At 53.1% G+C, this 12235-nt stretch overlaps 1 protein-coding gene across 21 annotated transcripts in view; it reads right to left on the bottom strand.

The window, feature by feature from the left end:
• The window catches only part of EPB41L1 (erythrocyte membrane protein band 4.1 like 1), a 122672-nt gene that overhangs the window by 28164 nt on the left and 82273 nt on the right, over positions 1–12235 (bottom strand). For 7 of the 21 annotated variants that reach the window (XM_082746213.1, XM_082746214.1, XM_082746217.1 and 4 more), the window contains 6 exons: positions 11921–12018; positions 11483–11658; positions 8747–8895; positions 7828–7863; positions 5369–5551; positions 2189–2293 (listed from right to left, as the gene is read on the bottom strand). In XM_082746213.1, the coding sequence (XP_082602339.1) occupies positions 2189–2293; positions 5369–5551; positions 7828–7863; positions 8747–8895; positions 11483–11658; positions 11921–12018 (747 nt within the window). The remainder of the gene's footprint in view (positions 1–2188; positions 2294–5368; positions 5552–7827; positions 7864–8746; positions 8896–11482; positions 11659–11920; positions 12019–12235) is intronic. The other 14 variants (XM_082746215.1, XM_082746211.1, XM_082746203.1 and 11 more) reach the window with 3 other exon arrangements.

The raw sequence follows: 12235 nt of genomic DNA, 5'->3' as shown, positions 1-12235 counted from the left end.
CAGAAGCTCCCATCTCCACTTGTCCTGATGTCATGAGTCTGGCAATGATGGCCAAAGATGGTCAGGGAGACCCCTTCTGGAATATGCTTGCCCCAAGTCTAACTAGAAACTAGTAGCTTAGAAGGTAGGCTGAGTGGGGTGGGAACTAGTCTGGTATAGAAAGAAAGACTCCACAGGAAGAAAAAAGGAAACATGTACTTCTATTTAGTTAATTTTTGCCAGACAATGCCAGCTCTTTGTCTAAGGCGATTAAATGTAATCTAAATGGCAACCTGTGAAGCAGGTACTATTGTCCTTATTTCCAAAGGGGAAACTGAGGTTCGCAGAGCAGTCACCATTGCACAGATCACAGAGTGTGCGGTAAGGGAAGAAGCTGCTCTGCTTTTAACAAGTGAAAATCCTGAAGAGAAAAAAAGACTGAACAAAAGAGAGAAAACCTCCACTGGCACCAAAGCCCTGGTGGGGGGGGGGGCGCTGCACCTGCCCCTGGGGGCTGGTCTGAAAGCCGTCCAGACCCCCTTCCAGGATGGGAGATGGGATGATATCTGCTAGCCCTGCTTGGGTCCCCTGAGCCCGAGGACCTTCAGAACCTGCACAGAGCGCCCCCTGCCACCAGATGGAGGTACTGCAGCAAGGAGAAAAAGCCGGAGGAGGACGCAGACCAGTTCTGTCCACACGCAAGCCTCCAAAAACAGAAAGTCTCCAACCAGCCGATTCTGCGGATTTTGGACTATTCAGTCACCACCTGGGGCTCTGGGCCACATTCTGGGCCCTGTTCTTTATAGAAGACATCCCGAAGAGGGGAGGCAGGACAAGGAGCCCTCTAGAAACCACACCCTGGGAGTAACATCTTTGAAGAAAGCCATGTTCAGGGGGAGGGGAGGTGCTGAACTCCGGAGGAGGATGCCAGGCAGGAGGATGCCCAGCAGATCTCTGGGCAGCAGCGGGCACAGCGAGGCCCACGGACAGGTACTTCAGAAAGGCAGATTTTAATTCAATATGAAAACTTCCCAGTAGGGACTGAAGCCAAATTGGTTCCCTGTGAAGAACCACAAGAGCGCCCTCTGTGGGAGTCGCTGGAAAGACAATTTGCAGGGATGCTGAAGAAGGGCGCTTGTTGCCCCCTATCACTGCCCCTCCTCGCCACAATGAGTCCGGGCAACTGTCCTTTGCTCTAGGAGCATCTCTGTGCTCTGGGGCCTCACTATTTCCCTAACTCTGGGAGGCTACTGACTCCTGTCCAACTCCTCTCAAGAAAGAGTGCTGATGGTTGATTTTTACACTGAGGAAAAATTGAGTAGACCTGTGACTTCTGTCTTACCACTTATGTCACTGACTCATGTCTCTTACTGTTTTGGCATATTTTCAGGAGCTAGAAAATTTTTCCATGGGAATTAAAAAAGGGAGATGCCCTCATACATACTATGCATAACACGGAGGTTCAGATCTCAGGGAGAAGGAAGTTCCACCCAGATGGTCTGTCAGCACTGTCTAATCGTGACAACCCCTGAGCTGTCGGCCTAGAGGGAGATGCAGCCCTCCATCCCTGGGCCTAGATTCTAGGCCTAGCAGGACACAAGTCCCAAGAGCCCTCTTCCGGCTGCTGTCCAGGGTTCAGAAGTAATGCCTTCCTCGTTAGAACGCTGGCCTGACCAGCATCTCTTCAACCCCAAGGAAGCTCCTTAGAGCAGATGCCCACTTTTGCCTGCCTGTCAAGAGTTTGGAGAAGACAAAGGTGAAGGATGAATGTAGGACCATTCCCTACAGAGCCACTGTTAGACCTCACCCAGGCATCTAAACAGAGAAAAGACCCTAGTGGAGAAGGCATTTAGGGGTGATGACCCCTGATCTCAAGCTTAGATGTCAGAACCTGCCTCTAAAGTCAGGAGGGCCCAAGAGAAGATCATTCCGGCCTCCCCTTTGAAGCCAGAGCCAGACTCATATTTGTCCTGTCTTTCCAGAATATGATCTCAGTCCTGATTCCCGAGAAACAATGGACGAGGGAGGGGCCGGCCCTTTATGGATCCCTGGCATGGGGACAGTCATTTGTCACAGCATGGGGATACAAGGGCTACCCACTGCTCGACCTGCATGGCAGAGCCTGGTCCACCCCCCTCACCCCAGAGAAGGGGGTCTCTTTGAGACCATTAGGGTTGCTATGTGTGGGTGGGGAAGTGCTGACAGTAACCTCAGGAGACGCTGCGAGGCTTTTCTGAGTGAACACTTCCCAGCCTGTGGCCGTCCCAGGCTCAGGTGCCAAGTCCTGTGGAGAGGTGTCCTGGGTCCTCCGGGACTGCAGGGGAGGCCCGGGGCCGGAGGGAAGGGAAGAGGGAGGAAGGGAAGGAGAGACAGAGAAAGGAAGAAAGGGAGAGAGAGGAGCAGGAGAGACACACACACAGAGCCCGTAAATAGCCCAGCTTTGTAAACCCCACACCCTTGGAGTTTGTGGCTTAGGTCAGAAAGCCAGTGGGACAAGAGAAAGAAGAGTTGCCCCTTGTGGCTCCTTAAGGGAGGGAGGCCCACGGTCAGCTGCCAGCCAGCACTGTGCCTTTGGACCCTTCTCTCCCTGCCCTCACTGAAGAGGGTGCAGAAACATACCACTTTCGTTCAAGAGGCTCTCAATCAGGAGGCTGAGGAGCCATGACACTCAGACTCCGATTCCAAGTCTGCCCTGGGTGTTTTTGGTTTAGGCTATGGTTCAATCCTGCAATTGGGCCCTTATCCCCTCAAAAAGTCATCTTTGAAATGAAAACCCGGGTTTGGAAAATGGGAACTTTTCTTGAAAGTTTGGAGTCCTGGGCACCTGGGTGGCTCAGTTGGTTAGGCGTCTGCCTTCAGCTCAGGTCATGATCCTGGGGCCCTAGGATGGAGCCCCACATTGGGCTCCCTGCTCAGCAGGGTATCTGTTTCTCCCTCTGCCCCTCCCCCTGCTCATGCATTCTTGCTCTCACTCTCAAATAAGTAAAATCTTTAAAACAACAACAAAAAAAGTTTGGAGTCCTTATTTTGATTTAAGTTCCTACTGTTTTCCCCTTGGCTCAGATGAGGCCCAACAATATAAGAGAAAGCCACTAGGATCTCTGATGACACATCCCCGCAGGAAAGCCCTCTTCCAGCCCAATCAGGGATTCCAGTCACCATCAGCAATGCCCCATGACTGTACAGCACTTTTTGGTTTATAAAGTGCTTTTATACCCATCATTTCACTCAGCCTTCCCAGCAATCCTATGCAATGGCAATTCTGGTCTCCCTTTAGGCGTGCTGACTAGCAGCAAGGCTCAGAGAGGTGATATCACTCACCTAAGAAGCCAGTCCAGTCTTTGTCTACAGCTTCTCCCCATCTCCCAAATCTTCAAGGGCCTCTAAATGCCAGTGGGGCCTGTAACCAGTCAAATGGCCCATAGCTCCAAGGTGATCTCCTAAACCAGAATTCTTTCTAGCAGTGGACTACACCTCTTGGGGTAACAGTGAGGGGCAAGTGTTGAAACAGACCCCACCTTTGAATAAGACCCATCTTCTTGCAGTTCCAGCTATGACCAGCAGGTGGGGCACACTCCCAAGTCAGGCTCTTCGCAGGCACCGGAAGCGTCCCAGCCCATCTCCCCAGGGCTCATCCTGCCCTTCTCTGCAGGAGTCCCACCGGTTCAAAAGCCTCTGCATCCCTCCTCAGCCCCAACCAGGCTGCTCTGGTTAAGACTCCCAGGGCAGGAGGAGTGGGGCCTGTACCCAGGAGGAGTGGACCGGCCCCCATGCGCCAGTCCAGAGTGCCAGGGGTGACCCCAGAGGCCCTCAACAGAAGCAGGTTGGCCCTCCTTCCATGGCATTGGACTTAAAGGCCCTCAAAGGATCCCTGGTGATTTTGTGAATCACCAGCCAGTGAAACTAACACAGCAGCCTCCCCCAGTGAGGCCCTGTTATCCGGCATCAATCAAATGTTCACTTATTAGATCAGGACTGCATCACCAAATTTCAAAGCATTCGAGGGCAGTACGTACACAGTTGACTCTATCCTGGTCTTCCCATGATTTGGTCTTGCTCCCAGCAGCTGTGATGTAACAGCAAATACAACGGCCAGGATACAAAGAAAGCAGGTTCTGGCCCCTCTTCTACCAGCTGACACTGAACAAATATGTTCCCATTCTGGGCCTCAGTGCCCCATCTGTAAAGTGATGAGCTCACACCAAGTAGGTCCTGAGGGTCCTTCCAACTTTAAAAGGGGTTCTGGGGGGCACCTGGATGGCTCAGTTGGTTGAGCATCTGACTCCTGATGTCGGCTCAGGTCAAGATCTCAAGATCCTGGGATCAGGCCCAGTGTCAAGCTCCCCGCTCAGCGTGGAGTCTGTTTGTCCCTCTCCCTTTGCTCCCGCACTCACTCAAGTTCTCTCTCTCTCTCTCTCTTTAATAAATAAATAAAATCTTTACAAAAGAAAAAAAGCGGTTCAGATTTGAAATAACCCTTCTTTGTGAGTCCTAGGACTCTTAAAATGAACCATTAAACCCCTATTGAGCATCTAGGCCCTCTACCAGCTCCTGTGTGTTTGATCTCCCTGGGTCCTCACAACATTCCCACAAGGTCAGTACTTCTATAATCTCTGCCTAATGGACGCTCGGAGAAATTCAGTAATAAGCTCAGAGTCACCCAGCTAGCAGGAATCAGCGCCAGAATTCAAACCCAGGTGGTGAAAGTCTAGATCAGTTGGGTTTGAGACAAGGAAGCAGCAGTGCTAGAGAGAAAACACCGAAGTATAAATGGGGGTAAATACTTGCCAAGATTTAGCACTGCTAAAAATAATAGCTTAGAATTATAAATACAGGAATTCTCATGATCCTATCTTTATCTCTTTTGCATTTGAGAAAACACCCCATGCTTTCCACTCTGAAAGGCAGGTGGGTGTGGGATCCTTTTCTGAGGCAAGAGGTGCAGGTCTGATTTTCTTGGAGGATCTGTTCCCCTCTAGTGGGCTCTGAGGATCCTTCCAGCAGGGAACCACCCCCTCTCACACACACATCTCCCACCATCTGTGTTTTCACAACAGGCACTAAAGGATCTGGTTACTGGATACAACAGCTGGGATTCCCAAAGTTTAGGGTGCACAAGAATTGTCTGGGGGTATTTGTTTAAAATGCTGATCCCAGGGCTCTAGCTCCAAATATTCTGATTCTGTTGGTCAGACTTGGGGCCTATCTAATCAACAGAACCTGCTTTTCTAGCCCCCCACCCCACCCCACCCCACCCCACCCCATCATCCCCTCATGCGGCAACTGGGGGAGGCACACAGGTGGGAGCAGGAGTGTAAGCTGGTGCACAGCAACCTTCCCGACCCTCTGTACCCAAAGCCCCTGTTGAGGGGTTCAGGGTGAGACCTACCTCGTTGACTTTCTCAGGGGTGCCCTTGGGGGAGGGGGAGGCGGGCGAGGAGGGCAGCCTGCGCTCCCGCTCCCAGTCTCGGTCCCGGTGGACCAGCTTGCTGTTGGGCTCCTTCAGGGTCCGTTTGAGCTCGTTGATGCTGGCCTGGTGCTTGAGCAAGACATCCTCTGGCTTGTCTAGGAACTAGGGGTGGATGGAGAGGGCAGTGTGGGTTAGAGGAACAGCTCTGAGCAAGGGATGATAAGCATGGCCATCGCTGCCCTACATCAGCGAGATGATTCCCGTCCATGAGTCCATCTCCCCCTCACTGCACCCCAGGAGCCAAGCGGTGCAGAAATGATTAGCCCCAACAGGTGCTCATAGCACTTAAGGTTAGAAAGAGGAACGAAAAGCAATTAAGATTAAGAAGAGGAGGCTTCCGGTCAAGCACCACTTTTTCTTTCCCCCTTGCCTAGCTTCCGGCCTCAGAACCCCCAAGGCAACCCAAATCCCCTAAAATTAGGTGAGTCCCCTCTGGTGCTGTGTGTCCCTTCTCAACTGGGCATGGAGGTGACTTCCTTCTGGTTACAACCAAGGCACAGGGAGAATTGGCCCACCCTGTTTGCTGGGCTGCTCTGGCCCACTCCCTGACTTCCGGGGTCCTGGTCCCTGTGCATAGCAGGATCCCCAGTCTAGGGCCCTGTCAGCCCAAGAGGTGAGCTTCTCAGATACTCCTAAAGCCAGGGATCCCCAGAAAAATGAGCCCTGCTCCCACACAGGAGCCAGGAAAAGACGGTTTTCAGCGCCATCTATGGTGAGCTACTACCTTAACTAATCACCCAGGGTCCTGTGGACACCTTGTGATACCAACTCCTCATGGGGAAACAGAGTGAGCTGTGGCCAGAGACAGGGGTGCTGCAGGGCCTTCAAGAGGGCAGAAGAAATGGAGACTTGGAAGGAGAGAGGTAAATCCCAGAGCTGAGCCTGGGGTAGCGGGAGTCAGGGGCATGTCCCCCATTAAACTGCCAAGCCCGAGCTCAAGCCAGTGCAGCAGGACAGAGTAACCCGCTCCAGGTCAGGTGAGGAGCAGCCTGCTTCTGGGGGCTGTTGGTTCAAGCACCTTTATCTGCAAGGCTGTTGGGAGTCCTGGCAACTCAACTCAGGACAAGAAGTGGACCATCTCCGCTTGTTATAAAGTCAAAAGAGCAGACTCTGGAAGAAGTACCCAGAAGACTAGCTTGCTCTTGGAAAGGCTGAAATCTTCCCCTGGCTTATCTCTGGCACCCGCAGATCCGCCATGAGACGTGTGAGTTACCTCGGGGAGGAGACTGATGCCACCAAAGCCTTGCTTTTCCTCCAGACACCTGTCTGTACTTCCCATGTCCCCTCCTGAGCGGGACGGCCTTACAACAAGGTTGGAGAAGTCGGATGGATCGAGTTTACACAAGGGGGGAGGTTTGAGCTGTAATGGACCCAAGATATGGCTTGTGACCTTCTAGCCTGACCCTGTCATGCGGCCTCTGGGCGCTCACAGTGTTCTCGGAGGTGAGAGAGAGAAGTGGAACCCTGGGATCCTTGATTAAGGTTAAGGGTTTTGAAGAAACCTAGTCCAAATGTCTTGCTGTGCAGATGAGGGGCTGGGGCCCAAGGGGGCTTACCCACGACCCTCAAAGGGTCAGGCTGAAACCCAGCTCACGTGACACCAAGGCCAAGCCCTTAGGTCCCAGCCCTTGGTCTTTTCCCTCAGGCCCAAGAGACCCTCGTCTCTGGCAGCGAAGGTGCAGAGAAAGAGCTGGGGACTGTGCGAAAGGGAAGAAGTTGTTAAAGCCGAGAAGTAAGCTGAGAGAAGCCACCAGGAAGAGGAGGAAGAAGAGAAGGAGGAGGAAAGAAGAGGCTCTCCCCGCTGGAGCAGCAGGCCCCACCCAGAGGGAGGGACAGCTGGAGCTTGAGAAGAGGCAGAAGCATTCGGAGCTTCCTCCCTGCCCCCCACCCAGCACGCCCACTCCCACATCGGTTGCCAGGAGATACAAAAAGAAGCTTGGGGTGAGGGCAGGGAGGACACAGATGAGTGGAGGGAGGAGATGAGTGAGTCTAAGGAAGGGTTTGGGGGGGCAGGGGAGATGAGACCAATAAAAGCACGGAATGGCCTGGAAGAGCTGATGGACACAGGTGGGATGGGGAGGAAGCATGGGGTGGTGGGAAGAGGCAGAGTGGGAAGCTGGTTAGGGGTGGGGGGAGGGCCGGGGAACCAGTTGGCCAGGGGGTGGGGTCTGAAGGGGAGCTGGGTAGATGCGGGTGGGGGGAGTCAGGGTGGTTGGGGAGGTGGGGAGGACAAGGGAGGGGCCTTAGGGGAGGAGGAGCAGAGGCAAAGCTGAAGCTGAGATGGTGCAGAATATGGGCCTGGGATGAACTATGGGATGGTGACAAATGAGCTGGGGATGTGAATGGCTGGGTAAGTGGTGACAGGTCCCATGCAGTACCTCCTGCTTGTGTCTCGGCGTGGTTTCCTGCTCCAGCTAGCGAGATGCGGGAGGAGGAGAAGGAACCAGCAGGGTCAGTAGAACAAATGGATTAGAGGCACCGCGCTGGCCCGGTACGGTGCAGCAGGTAGCCCACGGGGCTCTCTCCCAGGGAGCAGAGGCCAGGGAAGCTGGTGGACCACCCGCGGGGCAGTGAGGTAGACAGAAAGGGCGGGGTGGGAGGCAGGGAGCAAGGGGGCTGGGGGGCTGTGGGCAAAGCAGACAGTCACACTCAGTAGCGGGGACGTGAGGGCTCTGGGGACTCATGCCTCCGCCGTCAGCCCGTGTGTTCAGGGGACTGTGCTCCAAGCGGCAACTGCCCAATGGGAACATTTACACCTGTATGCGCCCCCGCCCATGTGTGTGCCCACTGTTTGCACATCTGGGTACACGACACCCCTCCTGTAAGAGGGGTCTACAACTGTGAGCAAATGCATGCTAGTGAAACCACGTGTCCCCATGTGAGTGTGTGTACAGGTATGTGGGGAATGTGTGGGGCAGCAGGAGGGAACACACCTGAACCTCATCCTTGTGAGGGCCCACAAGGGACACCCCGTCATGCTCTGGGGAGGAAGGGGGACCCAGATCACAGTCAAAGGGGCAAATTAAGACTGGGCAAGAGGACACTGGAGTCCTCTAGGGGTCAAAGTGTCCCCGTGGGGAAGCAGGACAAAAAGAGGGCAAGGGTGCAGGCAGAGCAGCACGCCTCCCACCCACCATGAGGAGCTGCTGAGGTATTGGGCAAGGCCCTTCCCGTGGTGCAGCCTGGAACAAGGGTGCTCTCCCACCGCTGGGAATACCTCAAGGCCAAGGCCGAGGCTAGACCCAGAATTAGCCTCCTGATCCCAGGTCAGAGGGTCTGAGAAAGCCAGGCTCCTACCTTTAGCTCCTTGATCTTGGTGGGGGTCCTGACCTCTCCCTCCTCGGCCTCTGACCGTCTGCCCCCAGACTCGCCATCCTCCTCCTGCTTGTCACCGTCAGGTCCTGTATCATGATTCTCACTGACCGAGGCTGGGCGGGAGAACTCCGCTAAAATGGGCAGAGATGGCCGGGTGACTGTGTAAGACCTCTCCCAGGGGGAAAAACGAGGAGCCAGTCCTGCCACCCGCCCAACCATGCTGAAGTGGGGCATCCTCGACACATCGGGGATCAGGAGCCAGCACACAGAGAGGGGAGGAAGCCTTGTCCAGGTCACACAGTTACCTCACAGCCCCGCACCCCCTCTTGACTTCTACAGCACCAGAGTCCAAGTTCAAACCTCAAATCCATCACTTCTGGGCTGTGTGACCTTCGGTAAGTTACACAACCTCTCTGGGCTTCAGTTTCCTCATCTATAAACAATACCTACTTTAGGCAGCTGGGGGAGGAATGAATAAGCTCCATATATATAAATACTTAGAAGAGAGACTGGCACAGAGCAAGCCAATTCAATCAGTGCTGGTCCACAAATGGTGAGGTTTTTGTCATGGTGGTGGTGATGGACACTTGCTTGACCATTATGTAGCAGTGAAAGCTAAAGTTCTGAGATTTGCAAATAATTTAGCCTCTTTATAAATCAGGGGAAGTTCAAGGGGACTCCTTCTCACCTACTGATATCCAAAGTAGTTCCCTGAATGGGAAAGAAGGGGTAGAGTGATGGGCTTTACACTAGGCACTGGGCATAGCCCAGACTATGCCCATGGATTATGTCTTGGTGGGAAAAAAATGGCTGGAAAACACTGAATTCAAATGACCAGAACACAGATTATCCTTGGGATTGGCCTAGATTAAAAGAGAATAATTAGCCTATCTATTCATATATATTCACTTGGCAAAGTTCCCTTTTTCTGCACATTATTTCATTTGATCCACACAATCCTTTGTGTTGATGGCTAGAATGGGAATCCTTATCCTCATTTTACAAAGGATAATATGAGATTCTGAGAGAGGAAAGGTCCCACTGATGACCTTTCAGTGACTTAGGACAAAGACCCAGGTCTCCTGGCTTAGAGTCCAGACTTCTGGTCCGCCCTAGATGAGCCTCACCACCTCTAGACCAATCCTTGCGACCGTGCACAATCTGGGCTTCATTTAGGCCCTGGCAGAGCAAGGGAAGCTGCAGGGGAGAATAGAGAGCCTGTACTTTCCCTTTGCACAAATCTTAGCTCTCAGCCTTGTGCCCACTTAAGGAGAAAAGGAGCTTCCTCAGCCTCAAATGAACCTCTGCAAAACTGCATGTTCTCTGAACATAATCAAAGAATCCTGGGACAGACCTTGCCTTCATATTGCAAGCAAAGTATCAGACTCTCCTGACCACCTGGAAAACTCCTACATATCCTTCAAAACTGTGCACAGTTGTCACCTTCTCTGCAAAGCCCCTTCTGCCCTCCTAGACAGAATTAATCTCTCTTTCCTCATGGCTGCTCTGTATTCTGCACATACTTTTCCCATGGCTTGAATTGCCTTAAATGCTTACAAACCTACCATTCTATAAGCTCCTCAAAGGAAAGGGCCATACTTATTCCAATACTCAGAAAATATTTGTTGGGCAGAACTAACTTGCCTGGAGGCCTGCCCCCATGTGTTCTGGGAGTATCCACTGTTCCCCCATGTAAGTCCCCACCTCTTACCTTAAGATACCCTCTACAAACCCAAGAATAATCGTAAACTATTATTAGGTATAATTTGTTAAGGTCCTTCTATGTGCCAGGAACTTTTTTGGGGTGTTAGAGAAGTGTTATCATGCCTAGTTCTCTCTGTAACACAGCAAAGTCAGCATTATTTATTTGCAGAAGAAGAAACAGGTACAGGGAAAGTTTAGCTACTTGAGACCTCTCCTCTGTTCACGTGTGGATATTTAAGGACCACTTCCTGGTCTGCAGAGCAGCTTGTGAGTATGAAGGCTGGGATTTGAATTCAGATGTGCCTAACAGAATCTCCCTAATGCCCATGTGCCTTCTGAACCTCTCCTACAAACTCCGGTGTGCACAGCCTGGGGGAGGGTCCTGGGCCCTGAGTGCGGAGGCAGGTCTGGGCCAAGGCCTGGGAATCTTCATGTTTAACCAGCTCACCCATGACTATGTTTTGAGAAGCCCTGGTCGGCTTGCTACAGGACAATGTAGGGCCAGTTCTCATTGATATTAAGGGTACCTGTCAGCTCAACAGAAATGAGGGCCATGGAGGACAGCATGTGGCTGGATGTCAATCAGTTCACTGGAACCAAAAGAATGACCAGGAACAACAAACCCTCAGCCTCCAGTCAGAAAGACCTCACCAGCTCCACACTGCAGGGACCATATACCATTCTCCTGGCATGATGACAATCTGTGACTCACTAAGCATCCTAAGGAGAGGGCCCAGAAACCCATATGGCTGAACCTGGGACCCCAAGAGGCCACGACTCAGGGAAGTTGCAGGCGTCCAGAGAGTGGCAATGTCACGTTCTAGTGGGAGAGATGCCAGAGACTGGGCGAGACCGCCGAAGGCTGCCTGGGGACAAAAGTGCTCCTGGGCCACTGGGCCTGGTGCAAATCAACCGGTGAGATGTCCACCACTTTCTCCGTTCATCCCGCGGAAGCTGGCACGCCCCCTCTTCCCACTAAACGCCCCCCTTCTCCACCTCCAGTCTGGGGCGTACCTCCATCAAGACTGCGGGACATGGTGTACCGTTTGCTGGAGGAACGCTCGAAGAAGGGTGCGGGCCGGTCAATGAGGGCGCTGGCCTGGCGGGTCTGTGCCTGAGTCCTCCCACTATATCGGAACTTGGAGCCCATCACCAGGAAGCCCTTGGGTGGGGGCTCGGGCGACACCAGCCTGCAGTGGAGGGAGGAGGGGAATTAGACCTGTGCTGCCAGGCCCAAGGCTGGACTACAGCAGGTCTTTTAACCCACTGTCCCACCAGCTACAACTCAAAGTGACCCACAAAAGGAGAAACTTGGGGAGGGGGGATTTCCCGGAGTCCCTCCCTCCTAGCTCCTTCTCCGGCTTCCCCATCACAGAGCATCCATGTATACTCACGGCCTCTGCCCGGCCCCCAAGGCCCCACCCCAGGGCCCCACCGCAGGGGCAGGCTCACCGGAAGAACGTGTGATGCTCTATGCAGACCTTCCACAGTCTCTTGGCTGACCGGTGGTTTGGGAGCTTAAAGCCAATTGTGCTCTCAAACTGCTCATACTGCAAAACCAAGGACAGCGGGTTAGAAGCAAGGCCAGAGCTCTCTCGCCGCTGGTCCATCTTTTCTGAACTCTTCTCGGGCATGTGTGACTTCAGGCTGTTTATTCATTGATTCATTTATTTCTTCAATAAAGTGGACTGAGCCCTTACTTGGCAACAGGTCCAGTGCTAAGCAGCAGAGCACCATGGTGACCAAGAAGGAAGATTCTCAGGGACG

Source organism: Mustela nivalis (assembly GCF_964662115.1).
Source record: "Mustela nivalis genome assembly, chromosome: 8".
In the NCBI taxonomy this organism is placed as follows: Eukaryota; Metazoa; Chordata; class Mammalia; order Carnivora; family Mustelidae; genus Mustela; species Mustela nivalis.
The sequence above is the reverse complement of the archived record's forward strand: the minus strand, read 5'-3'. Positions and strand labels throughout refer to the sequence as shown.